Source organism: Natator depressus, chromosome 14, assembly GCF_965152275.1.
Source record: "Natator depressus isolate rNatDep1 chromosome 14, rNatDep2.hap1, whole genome shotgun sequence".
NCBI lineage: Eukaryota > Metazoa > Chordata > Testudines > Cheloniidae > Natator > Natator depressus.
In genome coordinates, this window is record NC_134247.1 from 23090388 (window position 1) to 23113356 (window position 22969).

The 22969-nt window shown below is 44.8% G+C and overlaps 1 protein-coding gene across 2 annotated transcripts; it reads left to right on the plus strand.

Annotated features, from left to right (window-relative positions):
- Positions 1–8466: 8466 nt before the first annotated feature.
- On the plus strand, positions 8467–22253 carry MFSD6L (major facilitator superfamily domain containing 6 like). 2 transcript variants are annotated; one of them, XM_074971472.1, is made up of 3 exons: positions 8486–8518; positions 11758–11818; positions 13897–22253. In XM_074971472.1, the coding sequence occupies exon 3, from the start codon at positions 13927–13929 to the stop codon at positions 15886–15888; it is 1962 nt and encodes a 653-aa protein (XP_074827573.1). In that variant the 5' UTR covers positions 8486–8518; positions 11758–11818; positions 13897–13926; the 3' UTR covers positions 15889–22253. The 2 variants fall into 2 exon arrangements, with proteins under 2 accessions (XP_074827572.1, XP_074827573.1); XM_074971471.1 differs by lacking the exon at positions 11758–11818 and having other exon boundaries at positions 8467–8518.
- The last annotated feature ends 716 nt before the right edge of the window (positions 22254–22969 follow it).

The following is a 22969-nucleotide window of genomic DNA, read 5'->3' on the forward strand; positions in this document are numbered from 1 at the left end:
CAACCCTCTCTTGGGGCTAGGTGCCTAGACAGTTTTTGCAAGAAGCCGGGGGGGGGGGGCGGTGAAGGAGGAGGATAACCTAACCACTGAGCTATGGGGGGCTCCCTCAAGCTTTCCTGTTGAAGCTGTTCCACCGTGGGTAAATAATGAAAGAATGATTTGGAGAGAGAACACAAGCATGAGTGATTCTGGAGCCTAGTGGTTAGAGCACTCAACTGGGAACCCAGGATCCAGGCCCCCTGCTCCAATGAATTTCTGAAATTTATTCAGCGTGACAAAGCTTCAACAGGAGAGACTGAGGGACCTCACACCAGAATATCCCATAGCCCAGTGGCTTGGGCACTCACCTGAGAGGTGGCAGACTTCTGTTCAAATACCTTCTTCCCCCACAGGGAGGGAGAACTGGGTACTTCCCACATCCCAGGTGAGTACTCTAACCACTGGGCTAAAAGTTATGAGAGCTTCCCCTGCCCCACTTTTTTGTGTATTCTCGGCACTAGGGGGTTGATCCAGTAGGTGAGCTCTAAGAATGCTTACTGGCTAGGGCCCTGCAGGCGAGTTAAGTGGAGGAATGCCTATCTTTCCCCTGGGTTTTGCTTCGCTCTAGGATTTAGACATCCAGATGCCTGCGCATGCACAGAGGCACAAACGTAAGTGCCTAGGGATCTTTTACTGCAAAAATGGAGGTGCCAAGCAAGTTTAGGCACCTACAGATGTGGCAGCCGCTGAGTGAGTGAGTGAGTGAGTGTGTGTGTGTGTGTGTGTGTGTGTCGGGGGAGGGGGGGAATTCCAATAGGGGCTGATTCCGGGATTTCAGCACCTAAGGTGGGAGTTAGGCACCTAAGTCCTTTGGTGAATCTATGCCTTAAGTAGTTTTGAAAATATTGCTCAACATCTTTACTTGCAAATTCTGCAACATGCGGGCAGCGAAGACTACACTGCCAAAGAAGGACCAGGCTACATATGAAGACTTTCAGTTATGTCTAAGGGGTCTCTCTACAAGTGGCCTCAAATGTTCCCTTCTGCAATCTTACAGCCTTCTGTAATGTCTCGATATCTTGGAGACTGGTGCCCTGGAAATACGAAGATGTGAATGAGTGAATCCTTATCCTGCTCCCAATGCAGCACACACATACAATGGATTATAGTCCCAGCTCACCCATATATTTAATTTATTTACACACTCACAGGGCAACCAAAGAGAACATCCTGTTAGCAGCCCCCTCTCATTTAAACAGGGCTTTAGCTCAAGTGCCTCTGCTGATCTCAACTGTGGTAACACTGCAGAAAGAAACGACTCTCAGGTACATAGCTCCTAATTAACAGTGGATGAAAAATGGAACTTCTGTCCTGAGGGAAATGCTGAGATTTCAAAATTTTGTTTTGTTCCAAATCGCCAATCTCAGCATTTTTCACTAAACAAAATATACTGAACAGGGCCATCCTTGGGATTTATGGGGCCCTATACAGTATTATTACACTGGTGCCCCTATGCTTCGCTGAAGGCAGTCCCCAGCTGGCGCCACTGCCCCAGTGTGTTGAGGGGGCACAGCCACCACCCCCGCCCGGGGACCCCCAAAATTCTCCCCCTCCCCCATTGTTGACACACACCGAGCTTTATACACAGCAGACGGAGTGGCTCAAGGCAGGCTTTGCACTGTCACAGGGGGGCTGCATCTTGCCAGAGCCCACGGCCCTCTTGCAGCCCCTATCCACTCCTGGCTTACCACAAGCATTTTGACAGGAAGTACCAACAATAATACACGTGTGTGTGTGTGTGTGAGAGAGAGAGAGAGAGAGCCAGTGTGTGTGGGGGACTGTGTGTTGGGGGACTGTGTGATAGTGTGTCGGGAAGTGTGAGACTCTGTGTGTGTGTGTTTGTGACAATCTGTGTTGGGAGACTGACTTGTGAGAGGCAGAGTGTATGTGAGTGTAAGAGCCAGTCTGTGTGTGAGAGACAGTGTGTGTGTGTTAGGGACGTGTGAGAGACAGCGAGCTCCTTACTGAAAATACTTCACTTTGACCTTGTCACTTTCACTTTTTTAGAAATGACACATATTGATAATTTCCCATTAAAAATGTTAATGAAATTAATACATTCCCACAAAATATTTTGATTCTGTTGAATCAGCATTTTCTAATGGAAAACTGTTCTGTCAGAAGATTATTGACCACCTTTACTCCTAATCCATTCAGGGGGTTATAGGTTAAATTTTGCCTGGAAACCACAGCCAGCCAGTGCAGATCCTGGAGCAACAGTACCATAGATGCTCATGGCAATATACTCTGCTTAGCAAGCAAGATGCTGCCTTCTGAACCAACTTCAGTTTCCAGGCAGTGTTAAGGTGAAGACCAACATGGAGCACATTGCATGGTGACAAAGGCATGGATGACTGTTGCAAGGCTCATTGTAGAGCGTAATCCTAGCTATTGCAACTACTTGTCTTCTAGTAGCAGATGGGAATCTGACCAGATTACTGGAGGGTGAGCAGGAACAAATGGTGAACACACACACTTGGTTAATGGACCAGATATGTAATAAAGCCCTGAGGCAGGATTGTACTTACAAACATAAAACTCTCAGTGCATTACTGCTTGAGATGGCTGATCCTAGAGTTTCACCTAGCAAGAGTTCCTATCATTCCTTCATTCTAGCTGGAGGGAAATAGCCTTTTATACTCCTACCTATCTGCTTAGAACTTTATACCATGCTCACCACTGGAGAGGAAGATTAACCCTATTTTGTCTGGCTTCCAGGATGAGTCAGCACCTCCACACTGCATCTTGAAACCTGATATCCACCATTCAGAGTGGTGACAGGTTTCAGAGTGGTAGCCATGTTAGTCTGTGTCAGCAAAAACAACGAGGAGTCCTTGTGGCACCTTAGACACTAACAAATTTATTTTGGGCATAAGCTTTTGTGGGCTAAAACCCACTTCATCAGATGCATGGAGTGGAAAATACAGTAGGCAGAATATATATACACAGTACGTGAAAAGATGGGAGTTGCCTTACCAAGTGGGAGGTCAGTGCTAACAAGACAATTCAGTTAAAGTGGAAGTGGGCTATTCTCAACAGTAGAATACCAAGGGAGGAAAAATCACTTTTGTAGTGTTAATGAGGCCAATGTAATCAGTGTGGCCCATTTCAAACAGTTGATAAGAAGGTGTGAGTAACAGTAGGGGGAAATTAGTATGGGGAAATAAGTTTTTGCAGTGACCCATCTGCTCCCAGTCTTTATTCAGGCCTAATTTGATGGTGTCCAGTTTGCAAATTAATTCCAGTTCTGCAGTTTCTCGTTGGAGTCTGTTTTTGATGTGTTTTTTGTTGAAGAATTGCCACTTTTAAGTCTGCTATTGAGTGTCCGGGCAGATTGAAGTGTTCTCCGACTGGTTTTTTAATGTTATAATTCTTGACGTCTCCCACTACTGTTACTCACACCTTCTTATCAACTGTTTGAAATGGGCCACACTGATTACATTGGCCTCATTAACACTACAAAAGTGATTTTTTCCTCCCTTGGGTATTCTACTGTTGAGAATAGCCCACTTTCACTTTAATTGAATTGTCTTGTTAGCACTGACCCCCCACTTGGTAAGGTAACTCCCATCTTTTCATGTGCTGTGTATATATACCTGCCTACTGTATTTTCTACTCCATGCATCTGATGAAGTGGGTTTTAGCCCACGAAAGCTTATGCCCAAATAAATTTGTTAGTCTCTAAGGTGCCACAAGTACTCCTTGTTGTTCATTCCGAGTGGATTATTCAATAAATAGAACAGTTACATCAGTATTGTGATTTTTATTTCACCTCCCACGAGCAGGATCCCCTGCTGTCCATCAGAACAATTAGTCTGGAATCTGAATATTCCTTCTGTAATTATTTCATAAAAACTACCTGCGCCTTCTTTAAGACAGGGCAGATTTGGTTGGTTGAAAGACAAAAAGCACAGGCTCATCAACTGTGAATTATTAAACAACATATGAAAGAATCATCTCTTTCTCATAGAACATCCTGCCCCAAAAAGCCTCACTCCTGAGAGAAGCTAATCACTGAGGCAGTCATGTTAGAAATTACACAAGGCAATACAAATGATTGTGTAGAACATTTTCACAGCGGAGGTGGAGAATTCAAGCCTTCCCCATGTTTTCCATCAGCTGTGACATTCCACATGTGAACTGGACTTAACAGCAGAAATATATGTAGTAAAAGACTTTGCAGATCCAGAACACGGTTACAGCTGGATGAGGTTGGCCTCTGAAAGATTTATCACCAGCAGCATACTGCACAGCTCCTTAAATAAATCAGTGACATCAATGTTAAAAAAAAACCCATCAATATTTAATACTCCCACTGAAATGATGCTCAGCTTCCTCCTACTCAGCCAGAACTCTCCTTCCTATTTCAGGGAAGCTGCCTGAACTTGCTACGTACATACACCACCCAAATCAGACAATTTTGCGCCTATCCATTCAACAGGCACCTTAGAACAGTTAAATACTATGGTGATGAGCTCAGTATAAGACCTAAAGAGAACAGAAGCTAATAATGGTCTCTCAAAACGAGTGAAAGTGTAATGCCACCACAGCCTCATTTCCAACTCAATCAATTCTGATGGGTTCTAAGCTGCAATTCAATGATGAGGGATGGTGTGTGATTTTTGTGGTTTTTCTTTTTAAGAAGATGACAGGTACTTCCCTCCGAGTCAGTGCTGGTCCAAACCACCGGCAAGCTGTTACAGAATGCTGTTCTGTGACTCTTTGTGATAATTGAAAATTCCATAGTACTAAACCTGGTATGCTGGTCAAATTTCAGTTTGGAGTAGCCATATTCTGTCTGTCTTAATTCCCTCTGTAATTTCAATTGGACAGGCTATTCCTTGTTTCCTGTCTTAAACAGCTAGATTGTGTTGCTTTGTGGTTTTTAACAGTAGCTGAAATTCTATCCTAGAGGTAGGTGCATTTCAATAGCGGATAAAGTTACTATTGCAAATACAGTTTTGTGTAAACAGCACAATATGCAAAGCACTTAGGGGTCCAATTGGATGGAAAGCACTGTAAAAATGCAAGATCACTTTCTTAATATGCAATGTATAGTAGCAAAAATAAGACTCCTGTATGAAAAGTATTTTCCAGGGTTGCAAATACACTCTTAAATAAATAAAAAAAAAGATACAAGTGTCTTTGGGTGAAATTTATTATAATTCCATTTATCTGAGATTTCTTTACATTGCAAACACTGTGTGTGGGGGTGGGGGTGAGTCGTGAATCAGTGTGTAGAGGGGTAAGTGGCTCTGATGGAAGCCCACCGCCCACACCTTCAAGCTGAAATAGGTTTGCTGCACATCCAGCCAACCTGTGACATCATTTCCACAATTATCCTAAGCCAAGTATTTAATTTGATTTCAGAATTACCCTCTGTTGGCCAAAGCAATACTGGCTTTTGTGGGTTTTTTGATCCTCATCCAGGAGGGGAGGAGATTGAGAGTGTGAGAGATTTTCAGGGAGTCAGGTAAAATCAAAGCCCAGTCTGCCTTGTTATAGGATTAGAATCCCTGGCCTATAGCTGATGAACTTTGTGTTCTGTTCAGCAATCTCCGTTTGTGATTGCTGTGTACAGCAGACATATCTGTGTCAAAGCATCTCAGGCTCTGTGGAGGAGAGGACTAGTATAGAACCTAAAGCAAACCGAGGGTGTTGGAACTTTACAATGGTTTTGTGAAAAGGTGAGCGAGAGGGGAAATGTAAATCCTGTGAGAACAGAATCAGGCTTGTAGGAGCTAGCAGAATAGTTTTGTTCATATTCACACAACAGATAAAATGTAGGGTTTTAGGGTTTTTGGCCTTGACATGAACACGCACAGCATATGTGACTCAGTTCAAGTTCCAAAGGAAAAAAAATTGCTTGTTGGAACATGTTTGTGCATGTGTGCTTCTTGCCAAACTTGGGCGTTTTTTCAGGGGGACAGCAAAAGGAACATCCCCCTGACACCAAGATGACCCTCTGGACAAATTTCATCTCCCTGCTCCAAAGAATAGAAGCATTAGGATTTCTCAGCAAAATAGTTTTCAGAATTTTTCAACATGGGCAAAATAATACTTTTCCCTAAATTCTTTCTGAGAAATAGGAGAACTATTTTTGCTAAAAATTTCCAAAAAATCTTCAGCCTTAGGCAGACAGCTAGCATGGAAAAAGTCAGCTCACAATTTCAGCTAAATGGTTAAGGTTGGGCGAAGTTATAAGCAACGGAAAACAGGGTTTTATAATGAAATGCTTCAAACCACCTTTAACTATAGGCATCGCTATTTGCACTGCTTCAAATAAGATCTTAATGTGTTTAACTGTGTTGAATAGGTGTCATTATCCCCATTTATACAGTTCAGGAAACTGAGGCATGGAAAGATTAAGTGACTTGCCAAAGGCCACCCAGTTTTCCGACCAGTCCTGGGCCTTATCCAGCAAGCCAGCCAAATACAGCCTCAAAACAAGCTGATCAGAAAATTATAAGTATTGTTAAAAAATTCAGATTCAATCTTGTTTTTGAAAATCAACTTTTCGTCTTAAATGATAAAATTAAAAAGCAAAAAAAGGGTCAAAATTTTTCATTTAGAAAATGAACAATTTTGACCAGCTCTAGAGAAAATGTTCCCAAACCAAAGACAGCCTAATGCCACTAGAATCCCAGATTTTGGTCACGTGCTGCTAAACAAGAATATAATTTACTAGAGCTAAATTCTAGCAATGGGAAAATGGAGAGATCAAAAGATAAGGAGGTAAATAAGTAAGATTAGCAGGGTCTCCCCCCAGCGTTGCTTGTCTAAAATGATGGGTTTGTCTATTGTAGGGGTGGCTAACCTATAGTCATCAAAGCTGTAGAAAGGGCCCTACAGAGATGCCCCTTTTCTTTAACACAGAAGTAGAATCTACAGTCGCTAGAGGTCCCACTATGCAAGAATACATGTTGATCCATGCAGAGACAGCGGGTTCTTGCACGTGATGGTCTACTGCGTGCTATCACCTATGGGCTACCCTCATTTATTAAACATATAGTATGGATCACAAGGTCTCAGTGAGTGCTCGGACCTGTTGTCTCTGTGGAGTACACAAAGCTGCTGTCTCTGAAGAGGCCACGCTCAGTGCTTAATATGTGTGTAGAATAGGAGGGAAGGGGCATAAAGGGTGACAAACCCAGCAAAAAAAATGTTTTTAACTGAGCCAGGTTGCTGAGGGTTGCATTGTAAGCACTATCTTACCAAAGCTGCTGCTCCTAGATTTTGACAGGCATCCCACTTTTAGCACCGGCCACACTGCACTGGTGAGCCTGTCATCTCCACCCGTGGACAGGGGCCACCTGCTGACCCCACACAAAGGCTGCAAGTGACCACTGGGCCTATCATCACTCAGGCTACCCTGCCATACCCCAGAGGTGGGTGCCTGCTGCTCTCCCCGGTGCTTGGTATGGTTCCCTGTCATCCCTTAGCATAGGCCAGGCTAGATCCTGGCCTTGCCCCTGCTTGAAGCCAGTGGGACAGTCCCAGTTCAAAGGGGGTTAATGCTACTACTGGCCTGGCAGTGGCACCACTCCTGCCCTTGGTGCTTGCCCTTGGTCCTAACACAGGTGGCCCAGCAGAGAGAGAGGGGCAAACACCATCCTCTGAACTGTCTTGGAGGGGGGGTGGTGGTGATGGCCTGCAACACCCCATCCTCTGCCAGGCCTCAGCTGGACTGAGAGAAGGGCGGGGAGGTGGGAGGGGAAGGGCTGTGGCTGAAGGGGTGATGTGATGGGGAGGGGAAGGGTGATGGGAGGGGGAGGGGAAAGTCCTGTGGGGGAGGGGAAGGGAAAAGGAAAGGGGAGGGGTGATGTGATGGGAAGGGCCTGTGGGGGAAGGAGGAGGGGTGATGTGAGGGGGGAAGGGAAGAGGGGAAGAGTGGTGTGTGGGGGGAAGGAGGAGAAGGGGGAAGGGTGATGTGATGGGCAGGGGAAGGTCCTGTGGGGGAAGGTAAGGGAAGGGCGAGGGGTGGTGTGAGGGGGGAAGGGCCTGCGGGGGAAGGGAAGGGGGATGGGCAATGTGATAGGGAGGGGAAGGTCCTGTGGAGGAAGGGCGAGAAATGATGTGAGGGGGGAAAGGCCTGAGGGGGAAGTGGGGCAGAAGAGGGGGAGGGCAGAAGGAGTCGGGCGGGTCCGGGCTGCAGTTCGCTCTCCCCTCCAGCAGGGGGCAGTTCGCTCTCCCCCTGCCCCTCCCGCTGCCGGCCCCTCTAGCCCGCGGGAGCAGGGCCGCTCGATCGTCGCTGGCCGTCTCCTAGCAGCAGCCCCCTCGCTGCCGAGGCCGCCGCGCGTGGTCCGTGGGGTCGGGCGGCAGCCGAGCCCGGCCCCTGGGTAGGTGTCGGGAGGGGCGCGAGCGAGGGCCCGCCCTCCGCAGGTGCAGGAGGCGGGGCCACGCCCGCGCAGGTGACGCGTGCGCAGTGCGTGGCCGGGGTGAGCCCCTACGGCGCAGCGCGTGAGGCACCAACCCCCAGGTACAGGACCAGGGGCGGGGGGCTGGTCTCCAGGTGCCTGCCCGGCGGGAGGGGAGGTCGCCCACGGATGAGGAGCCGTGGGGGGAGCCCCCGCCCCCACCCCCACCCGTGGGACCTGGCTGGCAGGGCCCCCTGTTCCTAGCCCAGAGTAGGCCCCTGGTGGCTCTGGCTGGCTGGCGGGGCTCTCCCTGGTGGCCCAGTGGCCGGGTTGACGATGGGCATTTGTCCCTGCAGAGCAGGGACATGGGGGGCAGCCGTGGTGCCCCTGCCCTACCCCATGGGTGGGTGGAAGAGCCGCCATCGCTCCGCATCTTACAACCAGGAATGGGGGGTTGGAGGGGGCCTCGAGAAGTCATCTCGTCTAGCCCCCCCCCCCCCGCCGAGCCGGACCTAGTGACCCTGGACCATCCCTGATGGTGTTTGTCCAACCTGTTCTTAGAAACCTCCAGAGATCCGGCTCCAGAGAGGTTCGGGGTCCCCCGACGGCGTCGCAGCTTGACGACCGAGGCCTCGGATGCCTCCCCGTGTGCAGGATGGGACCCCGGCGGCAGGGTCCTGGGCGTGGGGAGGGCCGGGCGCCCCCTCTGCACTTGCTCTGTGCCCCCCTCCCAGGCAGCTGGGAGGGGCCGGGGCTGAGGTCGGCGGAGAGGGTCTCCTCCATCCGTGCTGGTCCGCTGCCGGGCCACTGTCGCACCATCCCCTCCGTGCGCATACCCGAGCCGCCCGCCCTCTCGGAGATGCTGTCCGCCCGTGCGGTCTGCCCCCAGTCGCTGGGACAGTCCTCCACACCGCTTCGGCGTGTGGGGAATGACGGGGACCGGGCCGTGGGCGACCAACACTGGACAGGGAGCTCGATGTGGGGTGTGCGGCCGGGATGGTGCATGTGGAGTGGACGCAAAAACGGCGGTGGCCCCAGTTACGTCTGCCTCCCAGGCACGGTGGGAACAGAGGGAAACCCCGGATCCCTGGGAGTGGGGCGAGGCCTTGGCAGCAGCTTCCCAGTGCACCTTCTGGGACGATGGCCCCCCGAGGTAATGCGGAGCTGGTTGGCGGGTGCCGGGCACCACTCCGCGTGCCGTCCGTCACTCGCCTGCCTACCCCGTAGGCTGGAAGCGGTGGCAGGGGACGCCCCAGAGGGATTGGAACCGTTTCCCTCACCCAGGAGCCAGGTATCTAGTGCTCTCCGCGAGCCTCACGGCCCGTGGAAGGTGGTGGTTCAAAGACTTGTGTGGCTTGAGGCGGCCCATGGATGCCCATGAGGGGGCCCTGGGGAGGGCGGAAGGGGGACCGCCGAGGAGGGAAGGATGTCTGAGGATGCTCATGCCCCCCTTGGTACCCCCATGCCAGCCCCTCCGCCCCAACCCCCCCCGGTCCATGGGAAGCCCAGGACGGAGAGGAGCTACCCTGCCTCCCTCTCTGCGTTGGGGCTGAAAGGCCGGGGCCCGTCTTGCCTCTTCCCACCTCCACCCACCCGGACTCCCACCCCACGCTCTGCGAGGGGAGGGCGGAAAGGGCTGGGGCGTGGTCGGGGGGTCGGTCTGCATGTGGCTGCGGATTTTTTTTTTCGGGGGGCGGGGTAGCTCAGTGGTTTGAGCATTGGCCTGCTAAACGCAGGGCTGTGAGTTCAATCCTTGAGGGGACCATTTAGGGATTGGGGGAAAAAATTGGGGATTGGTCCTGCTTTGAGCAGGGGGTTGGACTAGATGACCTAGCAGGTCCTCAAGGAATCAATTCTGAAGCACTTAGAGGAGAGGAAAGTGATCAGGAACAGTCAGCATGGATTCACCAAGGGCAAGTCATGCCTGACTAATCTGATTGCCTTCTATGACGAGATAACTGGCTCTGTGGATGAGGGGAAAGCAGTGGACGTGTTGTTCCTTGACTTTAGCAAAGCTTTTGACACGGTCTCCCACAGTATTCTTGCCAGCAAGTTAAAGAAGTATGGGCTGGATGAATGGACTATAAAGTGGATAGAAAGTTGGCTAGATTGTCGGGCTCAACGGGTAGTGATCAATGGCTCCATGTCTAGTTGGCAGCCAGTATCAAGTGGAGTGTCCCAAGGGTTGGTCCTGGGGCCGGTTTTATTCAATATCTTCATTAATGATCTGGAGGATGGTGTGGATTGCACCCTCAGCAAGTTTGCAGATGACACTAAACTGGGAGGAGAGCTAGATACGCTGGAGGGTAGGGATAGGATACTGAGGGACCTAGACAAATTGGAGGATTGGGCCAAAAGAAATCTGATGAGGTTCAACAAGGACAAGTGCAGAGTCCTGCACTTAGGACGGAAGAATCCCATGCACCGCTACTGACTAGGGACCGAATGGCTGGGCAGCAGTTCTGCAGAAAAGGACGTAGGGGTTACAGTGGACGAGAAGCTGGATATGAGTCAACAGTGTGCCCTTGTTGCCAAGAAGGCCAATGGCATTTTGGGCTGTATAAGTAGGGGCATTGCCAGCAGATCGAGGGGTGTGATCGTTCCACTCTATTTGACATTGCTGAGGCTTCATCTGGAGTACTGTGTCCAGTTTTGGGCCCCACACTACAAGAAGGATGTGGAAAAATTGGAAAGAGTCCAGCGGAGGGCAACAAAAATGATTAGGCGACTGGAACACATGACTTATGAGAAGAGGCTGAGGGAACTGGGATTATTTAGTCTGCGGAAGAGAAGAATGAGGGGGGATTTGATAGCTGCTTTCAACTACCTGAAAGGGGGTTCCAAAGAGGATGGATCTAGACTGTTCTCAGTGGTAGCAGATGACAGAACAAGGAGTAATGGTCTCAAGTTGCAGTGGGGCAGGTTTAGGTTGGATATTAGGAAAAACTTTTTCACTAGGAGGGTGGTGAAACACTGGAATGTGTTACCTAGGGAGGTGGTGGAATCTCCTTCCTTAGAAGTTTTTAAGGTCAGGCTTGACAAAGCCCTGGCTGGGATGATTTAGTTGGGGATTGGTCCTGCTTTGAGCAGGAGGTTGGACTAGATGACCTCCCGAGGTCCCTTCCAACCCTGATATTCTATGATTCTATGATCCCCCAGCCTCCGTAGGGAGCCCTGGTCCGGTGCTTACCTGTGTGCCATATCCCTGTATAATTCTCCTTAGAACAGGAAACTGATTAGGGACTTGTGTTCCCAGTATCCAGCAGCAATAGTCTTGGAGTACGTCTGGGCCCGAGTCTGGTCTCTCTTTTGCACACAACTGTATAACTCTTTGATTAATGGAATTATTTCTGATTCACAGTGATGTAAGTGTGACCAGATTCACACACTGCTTCCTGATCCCAGCACCACAGAAATATTGTGTAAGTTGCTTACTCACATGCATTCTTATCACTTACCAGTACAGAGTCTTTGTGCCATTCATTTACCATTTTGTCTTGGAAACCTTCATGCTGTCATTGTTAAACAAATAGTATATACTATGTTAATAATTCTCTGTACTCTGAAATCTAAGTATACCTCCTTCTACAGTATCATTCTGCCCTGCTAGCTGCTGGGTGTGGAGAATTTAAAACATTTCCAGATGCATCTAATCCCCAGCAGAGCTACAGAAATATGTTGTCTCCTTTTTTAGGAAAATTCAAATGTGTGTACGGTGAGGATTTGTTAAAGGAAATTTCAGAGTTTACATGGAGCACCAGGTATCATAAATCTATAAACAGTTTGAAAAGTGCTTCTGGAACAAAATACAATGAATTTGAGATGATTTTCCTCCTCATTGATGTAGAACAAAGTACAGTTAGTGGAGTTTTTCAAAAGTGTAGCTGCAAAACTGGCTAGATCACAAATACTAGATATGATGATAGCATTTCTTAAGTGTCTTTTAGCTCTATTACAATAAACTGAGGAATGGGGACAGTATCTGAACTTTGTGCTGTTTTGTTACGATTTGTTTTGTTAGAATTGGAAAAGGTACATAGAAGGGCAACAGAAATGATTTAAGTATATGGAACCACTTCCATATACGGAGAGATTAAAAAGACTGGGACTTTCAGCTTGGAAAAGAGACAACCAAGGGGGGATATGATAGAGGTTTATAAAATCTTGAATGATGTGGAGAAAGTGAATAAGGAAGTATTATTTATTCCTTCACGTACCACAAGGACCAGGAGTCACCCAATGAAATTAATAGGCAGCAGGTTTGTAACTAACTAACTAACAAAAGCAGTTTCTTCTTCACACAACGCACAGTCAACCAGTGAAACTGCTTGCCAGGGGAGGTTGTGAAGGCCAAAACTACAATGGGATTAAAAAAAGAATTAGATAAGTTCATGGAGGACAGGTCCATCAGTGGCTATTAGGGCCTTACCAAATTCAAGGTCCATTTTGGTCAATTTCATAGTCCTAGGATTTTAAAATCAGTAAATTCCATAGCTTCAGATGTTTACATCTGAAATTCCACTGTGTTGTAACCATTGGGATCCTGACCCAAAAGGGGGCCATAGGGGGTCACAAAGCTGTTGTAGGGTAGGGTCACTGGATTGCCACCCTCACTTGTGCGTTTCCTTCAGAGCTGGGTTCTGAAGGCTAGCACCATGGAGTTTCCTGCAGCTGGGGGAGGTACCCAGAGCTGGGTCTGATCTCCCCCCGAGAGCAGCTGTGCAGGGGAAGAGGAAATCCTGTCCCTCCGCAGCCTTGCTGGGACTAGCAGCTAGAGCCTGGTAGGAGTCCCTGGCTGGGGTGTCCCCAGCCCTGCCTCTCCCCTCCAATAGCTAGATTTTACGGAGGAGATTTGATTTCATGGTCCGTGACTCATTTTTCACAGTTGTGGATTTGGTGGGGCCCAACTATTGGATAAGATGGTCATGGATACAGCCCCATGCTCTGGGTGTCCCTAGCCTCTGACCCCCAGAAGCGGGGAGTGGATGAGGGGATGGCTCACTCGATGGTTGCCTGTTTTATTTGTTCACCTCTGAAGCTCCTGGCATTGGCCACTGTTGGTCGACAGGATACTGGGCTAGATGGACCCAGTATGACTGTTCTTATGTTCAGCCTTTTCATTTGGACTAATATCTCTTATGTCTGTAACCTGAAGTCTTTAAACTATGATTTGAGGACTTCAGTAACTCAGCCAGACGCTAGGGGTCTATTACATGGGGGAGGGGGGAGATTCTGTGGCCTGCAATGTGCAGGAGGTCAGACTAGAGCTAGTTGATCACAATGGTCCCTTCTGACCTTAAAGTCTATGAGTCAAACCTCTTTTTGTGAGCTCACTTCATTTTTAAACTTTTCAATTTAAACATTTCAGAGCTTGGCATTTGAACTGCCAGGCTTATAAGTAGTGAAATATTTGACACTTTCTAAAAAGCCTGTTTCTCTTCTAACTTATTATTTTTGAAATACTCAAAAGGGTTTGTTTTTGTGTCTTCTTCCTTTTCAGGTCCCATTCGAAAAGCATGCAACTGAAGCCATGAGTACAAATAAACAGTGGGATGTTAACAAAGCGCTGGCTGTTGCCAGCCTCTTCCATTTTCTTTACAGTGCAGGAAACGCCTGTGTCATTCCATTTTTAACTCTTTACTTCCGGCAGCTGGGGTTGACAGCCCCTTTAGTAGGTATTATCATAGGAATTAAGCACTTGATATCATCTCTCTGGGCTCCACTATGCTCCTACTTTGCAAAGAGCCACAGTAAAAGGAAAGTTCTCATTACTGGATCATTGCTGTGTTCAGTGGGAACCGGTTTGCTGCTTACACTTGTCCCACCCTTGAGCAAGGATGTCATGTACAAATATTGTAATATAAGCCAGCAATCAAGTAGCTTATTGAATGCAGTAAAGGTGCCTGACATGAGTCTGAACAATCTGAGTGCTGTAAATCCCAATACTGTTACCAATAAAGAAATGGTATCTGCAGAAACACTAAGAACAGCTACAAATGTTTTGGTGATGAGTGGAAAGCCACCGCTAACAAGTTCAGCTTTCCAAGAATTGTTTACCTTTATGGATGCACAAAAGAAGAATGGTGAAAGAACTGGTGAAGTGGGCACAACTGCAGACCATTACCATAATAGGCCTTCTGGCAAGATAGCTTCTATGAATGCAATTAACCAGATGATACAAGAACTTGAGACACTCGCTTCAAATGAAACACAAATCCGTAGGCTTGAGAAGGAAACCAAAACTCCAGACGTTGAGCTGCTGAATGTGAATGGTAACCCTGAGAAAAACCTTTCTATTGGTGGAAGTACTGAATTTTCTTTATTTCAAACAAACCCTCACCCTGCTGGTCGAGCTGCTTATGTTTTTGAGAATCTGTCGAGTCACTCTGAGAAAGTTCGGGATGTCAACTTTGAGCTCCTACAAGATATTAGCTTTCTTGACCGTGAGCACCAGATTTTTCTCATGGTGCTAGGTGCTGTTGTGTTTTGGGAGCTGTTGGCTGCTCCTCTCGAATGGATGGTTGATGACAGCCTTTATGAATATCTTGACTTTGTTGACGCAACTGACAGATATGGGAAGCTTTGGGTTTGGAGTTATTTGGGTGCATCTGGAGGAGCCTGCAGTATCACCATATTTGTGGATCAGTTGAACTGCTTCCTCAGTGCTAAAATCTCTCGTCTCTCTGTGCACTTCTATGGCTATGCTGTACTGATCACACTCACATTGCTCATCAGTGTCTTTCTTCCTATCCATGTTTCCAAGAAAACAGAGCATGTGAACAAAACTGTCAAAGCTCTGAACCTCATTGGAAGTGATGGCCGAACAATTCTCTCTGCTGTCACCGTCTTCCTTACAGGAGTCATTGGATCTACTGTGCAGAATTTTCTCTTCTGGCAAATGCAGGACCGAGGCAGTAGTGAATTATACATGGGTCTCTCGGTGGCTATTGGACTGATTGCCGAAATTCTGCTTTATATCTTCAAAAGCAAGTTACTAAGGGCTCTCTCAAGTAGTGGTACTGTTGCACTGAGTTTAAGCTGCCTTTCAGCACAGCTTCTGTACTATTCGTTCCTGTGGAATGCGTGGTCAGTACTGCCTATTCAGATGTTGTGTGCCTTCAGCAACGGTGCCTTATGGTGGGCAGTTAATACGTTGGTTGACGATGTAGCCAGTCCTGGGACGGAGAGAGCTCTGCACATTGTCCTCCAGGGCCTCTCATATGGTTGTGGAGCTACCGTGGGAAGCTTTGCAGGGGGATTTGTTGTGAGCAACTTTGGCTTGGCAGTTCTGTACAGGGCATGCTCTATAAGTTTGGCACTGTGGTTAATCTTGTTCCTGATTGTCCAGTCTAAGTTGCCTCGGCAGAAAAAAATTAATTATTCTCGTCTCCTGGCTGCAGATCCTAGTGATGAGAGTGACTCAGACGAGGAGAAGGAAAGGGACTGGCTAGTGAAAGCTATGAAAGACGAGAACTTCAATAGGAATTGGTAACATAATCACATTTGATCAGCTAATCTGCAGTAGAACAGATTCAGAGTGTAAAGGTGAAATTATTAGGCAAGAGGGAAGGAAATGCCCAGGAATGACTAAATTCCTAAGTGGTGGAATATACAGTGTACATATTTGCTTGAAAAGCCATGTATAAAAACTATGTTTTATAAATCTTTTATTTTCTTAAGATTAATTTATAGTAAATATTTGTAGCATTTTTTAACTTAATCATTATGTTTCCCAAATCCAAGTGGAAGGCCTTTTGAGATATGCATTTGCTAAAATAAATAGATCTCCTAAGTCCCAGGACACTGCTGTAACCACAGTGCTATCCTTCCTCTACCTGGACTCTGTGCAGACTGCATCTCCATATTAAGGGTAGAGATGGATAGAGCCCCATCTTTTATATCTTTCAAAAGATAGCTACTACCTGCTTTATTTTGTGCAAATTAAACATGGCACTTTTTACACCCCTTTGATTGGGGTCAGTTTGGCAACGTGTGTTTTTAAAGTACATTATTCAGTGCCTTTGGACAGGACTTCATGCAGTTCTCAGGGGCTGGTAAATGAGTAACTTTAAAGAACCCCTGAGATTTGTCCAATTATAATCTCAAAAGCATGCAAATGCCAGCATAGTTTTCTTCATAGGCACCTACAAAATAAAAATGATTTGGCTGACCTCACCAAAATGTCCATATTAGACTTCATTAAAAATGGGCCATGAGTCTTTTTGCCCTTCAGGCTAAGGTTGAGTGTAGTGCCAGTGTAGTAAACTTTTGAAAGACAATATAACTACATTTTCCTTTGCAGACGGATGAAGTTTAATACTTGGTGTTTAGATATAGTTTGCTAGTTCACGCTTAAAGTTTTACAAACCACGAGAGTGGTAGCTGCAAGCAAACTAAATATTTTGGCACATTTAACATGCAATAGAAGCAGGGCTCATAAAAGAGCTGTAAATAAAATAATATGCACTTGGCTTAATTAATGTTTGACCTAACACCTTCCTAATTCAGTAGGAAGTGGTACAGAAGTGATCAGCAAGAAAAGGGGATACCATTGAGTGGTATTTTGTTGCTAGTTACACATCAATAACTACTGATCTGTATGTCAGTCATTTCAACCCAACAAGCTGCATTCAACTTGCTGGCACAAATCCACTTTGCCTTGCAGCATACTCTACTAGAAATGCTTTATATAGAGAATTGTCTTAGTGCCAAGAATAGCTACAAAACTTACGTTATCTTGTCCATCAGAAGGAAAAAAAAATGTTACTATCTTATAGGAATTCAAACCAAACAAGCTGGGAACAATTTTAGTGTCAAAATAGTTTGCATCTCAGCCCTATTATTGCGTGATACCTCATCAGCAAGTGGTGGTCAGTAGTACTTAGCACTAATTACTTTTTTTTTTAAAGTTAAAAGGTATCTGACAGCAGCCATAAGTAAAATAAAGAAATTGCGAGTACAGTATTTAAAGGGACAGCATCTGTTAGACACTCTGATACATGGGGATGTTTAGATAAGTAGAGAGAACTTAAATTTGGCCCAAAATTTAGTAAAAACAGGCTCTTGTAAAACCTCAGACCAATGGAAATGTACATTTTTAAAGTCCAGTGAAAACAGTTTTTTTTAATCAGAAACAATCCCCTTCAGTGGTTGAAACTCTAGATTTTACAGCACAAAAAATCTGGAAGTGAAGCTGACTCAGGGCTCGTCTACAACAGACATTAACTACGTCTGTTTCTACTTAAATCTGTGCAACACCTTTGTGTAGACACTTCCCGTCCCTTTCTCTGCTTGAGGCTGTGTCTGTCTCTCCAGTACTCCCTGTCCCAGCAATGAACAGTGAGGGCAGTGTGCAGAATAATAGGTGATTCTCCTGCCCTTCAGAGGCTCAACTTGCTGGTTCGACAGCATCCCCAGGCCCTTCCACCCACCAAAGCAAGGGACAAAATTTAATTGTCCTTGACATTCACTTAACACCTTTTAGTTGGTTTTTTTTAGCTGTAATTCCATTTGCTTTAGTTGGCTTCTGTCATATCCCTAGCATTCTTTGAACAACTATGAACCTTGTCAAGGCTTTTAATGATATTAGGACTCAAAACAACAACCCCATGTCAACTAAACTGCCATCGTGTAGAGTACGTATTCACTCTCGTAAAATAAGTGACGAATGGGTACGCTTGGTGGATTTAGAAATACACCCGCATCAACAACATGTACTTAGATCACCTACTAATAGCCCAAATTTATTAATGAAATTCCTGCATGGATGTTTTCCTGTTTCACTATCATTTATTGTTATTAATAGGAGTGTCATATGTAAGATATGGGAGCTAACTGTCATGCTCTACTTGGCACTGGAGAGGCCAAGTCCAGTACTATGTCCAGTTCAGGGCACCACACTTTAAGAAAGATGTGGACAAATTAGAGAGAGTCCAGAGGAGAGCAACAAAAATTATAAAAGCTTTAGAAAACCTGACGTATGGGGAAAGGCTAAAAAAACTGGATGTGTTTAGTCTTGAGAAAAGAAGACTTGGGGGTGGTCGCTGGGGGGACCTGATAAGTCTTCAAATATGTAAAAGGTTGTTAAAAGAGGATGGTGAACAATTGTTCTCCATGGCAACTGAAGGTAGGACAGGAAGTAATGAGCCTAATCTGCAGTAAGGGAGATTTAGGTTAGATATTAAGAAAAAAATTCGAACTATAAGCATAGTTAAGCTCTGGAATAGTCTTCCAAGGGAGATTATGGAATCCTTGTTTTTTGAGGTTTTAAGAGCAGATTAGATTGATTTTGGTAGGCAAGGCCTCAGTCACTAAAATCAGCAGATTGGTTGTGTAAGAAGGTGTCAACATAGTCACTTTGCTGACTATAACTAATCTTTAAACTCTGCAGAACATTACACAACTCTGATTCAAATAGCCAGAATTTGAATAACTGGTTGCATCATCTTATGTTTTGATTTTTATCACTGAAACCTAAGAAAATTACCTTCTTCACCATTCTAAGTTCTAGCTTTTTTCATCTGTGTCCTATACAAACCTTGTAACCAGAGCTGTGTGCAGCAGGGTGGCTTCATTTCACAGTGTGACGCTGAAACTTTTCCTTTAGTTTCTATTCATGTGTGGTTCACATTTTCTGAGATTTCCTTAAAGTTGCACGTTCCAACAGAACTACAATCTCAAAGCAAAACTCAGGTGAAATTGTAATTTTTTCATGCTTTTGATTCAGAATTGTAAGAATTGTCCTGGGTGCTCCAAAATGATTCAGTGGACTCAGGAAACCTTTCTACAAAGCTTTTTTCACTTGAGTTTGTAATGAAATATAAAGCCAGGTGAGTTTCTAGAAAGGATTTCAGGTTTTGTAATGAACACTTGCCCCAGCTCTGCTTGTAACAAATAGATCTCTTCTAGTCCATTACCTTAGGGTGGCTCCAATTAGCTGTAACTTCACAAAAATGTCAGATATTTTCAGCAATGTTCTATTAGAAATAGGAATATTTGCATGTTCCAAAACTTAAAATCTGGAGCTCTCCTGAATCTGCCCTCTTTTATCATGGAATATGCTGCCTTTCAGCACTAAGACTTTCCATATTACTTTACCAGTAAAAATGCTGCTCATTCTTTTTGCCTGTCTCTGAAGTATACGCTGTTCTGAGGGCTGTGTGAATGGTGTGCTCCAAATCAGATTTAAGCTCTTGGAAGAGTGAAATAAGATTGGAACTCGATATTGAATTGCTAATGTTGCAAATTCTCCAGATAATTGAAGATACCTTGTACACACTTTATGAGATATTAAGCAAGTATTGACTCTTGGATAGGTGAACATGTAGGGAACTAACCCAAGAGATAAATATTGACTGACACAGATATCAATATTTACCCTGAGAATTCTTGGAGCTTATTAAACATGAAGTCAGCATACAGTATATATTGCTACATTCATTCAAAAAGACATATTTTTAAAGACCCAGTTTCTACTTGTTCAGGGGCAGAGACTAAGTCTTCCTATGTGTGTGTGTACATTGCATAGCTTAACTGGCCTCAATCCTCAATGGGACCTCTGGGCACTACTGTAATACAAATATTGTTACTGTGCCCAAAGTCAATGATGCATACAAATTAGGTAAAGAAATGCCTAAAATGCTAGTAGTTTTTGACCCAAAAATAGAGGCTAGATTGAGGCACCTTTACAAATTTAATCTTAATATCTTCATTTGTAATATTTAGAAATTTTTCTGCTATGGCTATGGATTTCTAGTATAACAGTTTGCTTTCTTCATCTATTCTAACTTCCTTCTTCTAGGGTTTCTATAGTGACGATCACTCTAGTATCTAAAACTACTCCCTCCCAGTCTAACGGGGAGATAATGTTAGATGGCTAGTGAAAAAGGATAGTCCTGTGATCCAGCCAGCCAGGTAACAGAACTTTGTGTATGTGGTTTGATTGGACATAGAATGAATTCAAAAACATCTTGTAATTGACCTCTGAGCCAGTCATGTTACTGTTGTTTGCATATGCAATCTAATTATTAACGATGATTCCAATGGAGTTAAGCAATAGAAAACAGCTGAATTATCACATGACTTGTCAAGTAATCAGGAGCCAAACATTTATTTTATAGTTCTTCCACAAGAATAGGATTTCAGGTTCACCAAACTGAACAGCTGGTAAAACCTGGATGTAGGAACCTAGATTTTGCAGGTAACCATCACTGCCTTGTGTTGCCCAGTGATATATTTGAATGCGATCATAGACAGAAGTTTAACAATGTGGCGGTTAATTGACAGTACGTGGCCCTTGCTTCATCATGGAAGCATTTTCGAAGGCTTTGATTCTTGTGTATTTTGTTATGTGCGCCTTGGCTCTATATGAAAATTCCTTATTGTCTGCTCAAATAATTGCCTTTTAAAGAGCTCTAAATCACCATGTCTGTCTTAATGTTTTCCCACCTGCAGTTTATTCTTTTTGGCATTTGTCAGCATATCTCAAATACCATAGAGACTGTGTTACTGTTTTCTTGAACTGGGCAATGCACTTTAATATTATGTACCCTTTCTACTGGATATCAATGTACATGCACCTTTTGGCTTTTTATAGAAATAACTATGTACAGAGAAATAGTTGGGCTTTTAAGAAATATTATTCAGTTACACTGGAAGTGTTGCTATTAGTAAATCAGTTCTTATGCAACCTAATGTTAAAATCCTTTTAGAACAGGGTCCATTAAAGACTTTTAGCCTTGAATTCTAGGACTTAGGAAGGCTGTGCATGTAGTCAGACTTACACCTTTATACTTGAGAATTGATTTGCACAGGGCATGCTGACTGGAACATAAATGTGCTGGCCTGCTTGCTACTTGACTTCCAACCTTACCATGTGGAACGTCCAACACATCTGAATGTAACTTTTTCATTTGAAATTACTTCTGCCGTCCGTTTTGCAAAGTGATTTTATTTGATGATGATAGCGTGTACTGTGGAGCAAACTGACCTTCATGCTTTAATTGGATCATAAACTCAGCCATGTGATTCTTTAACTGTTGCTAGATTAAATCCTGTATTTTTAGTAGCACAGTATAAATGTCTAAAACATTCTCATTTTGGCCAATAGTGATTTACATTCCTGAAGAAGAGAGTATCCCTGTAAATATTCAACTCTTCTGTTGATCAAACAGTTTACACTGTTGTTTTTCCCTGCAATGCAGAGCAGTGAAAACAAATCTGAGGTGATTCTCATTGAGAGCTCACAAATGGGTTTTATGGCAGATGATCTTCATTTAATGAGTTGAGTCACAGTCAGATGCTGGTATTCTTTTACATTTTACATGTCTAATTGAGGTACAATAATTAGCGGCTTGATTTTAAAAACAAATTGAAGTATAAATAAACCAACAGGTGTTTGTACTTGTACAGGAAACAGCCATTTCCTGCCTCTGCAGAGATTTTGTTTGCCTCATTAACAATAAATGATTTGACCAAAAGTTGAAAAGTACAGTGCAACTCCTAAAAACTTTTAGTGCATGAACTAGGAAGCCCAAGGTACTCCTGGGGCTGAACAGCTCATGAAAATACTGAGGTTATATATTTTCCAAAAAAACACAATCTTGTCAACTGCCAGATATTGCATTCCTTAATTCCCTAAATTACTGCATTAATACAGTGCAAGTGATGGTACTGTATTTGCAAATCATTGATTATTAAGAGGGGGAAAGGGTATTCACGTCAACTGCTGTGAATAATCACAGGTCATCCATGCTGGGTTCTGCTGCTGTCTTTCAATTTGAAATCAACATTTCCAGAATCCTCTGCCTTTCATAAACACTTCCTCATTTGTCATCTGTATATATTTGCACTGAGTTTACAAGCAGAATAAATACCTTTTTAACTAATCAGAAATGTTGTATTGTTTAAAATCCTTGACTGACTTAAGACTAGGCTGTTTCTCTTTGCTCTTAGTTATGGGTGACTTGGTATTTCTGGTTTACTTCCATGACTTGTGCCCTTGGAACCTGTGACCACCTCATGACTTCTAATGGTCATCATTGCAGCCATAGGGTTGTGTTTTCTCTGTGGGTGAAGTTCACTCATGGTATTTTGGAGTCAACCACAGTAGTATTTAAAATAATTAAAAAATCCATCTTTCCAGCTGAGCAGAGGGTTAGTGCTGTGCTGGCACTGGGCACCACTCCATCCCATACTGAGCTGTATGGCTCCTGGGTGGGATTATCAAAAGCACCTACATGACTTTCACTGTCAAGAGAAAGTCAACAGGAATAGTACACCTGAGTCATTTAAGATGCTTTTTAAAATCCCAGCCCATGCCAGCTCTCATCTTCAAAATCTCACTGCAGCCAATGGCAACTGTGGTCAGTGTTTTCAAATGTAGGCAACTAACTAGGAGGTCTCAAGCCTCTGCAGCTCCTATTGGCATGGATGGGCGTGCAGCACCTCTGAGAATGTAGACACTTATCTATGTGTCTAAATATGTATTTAGGTACGTGACTTTTGGGCACTTGGGTTTAAAAATATTGGTCCTAACTTGGTAACACTGCATCGGGATCACTGAATCTATTCCT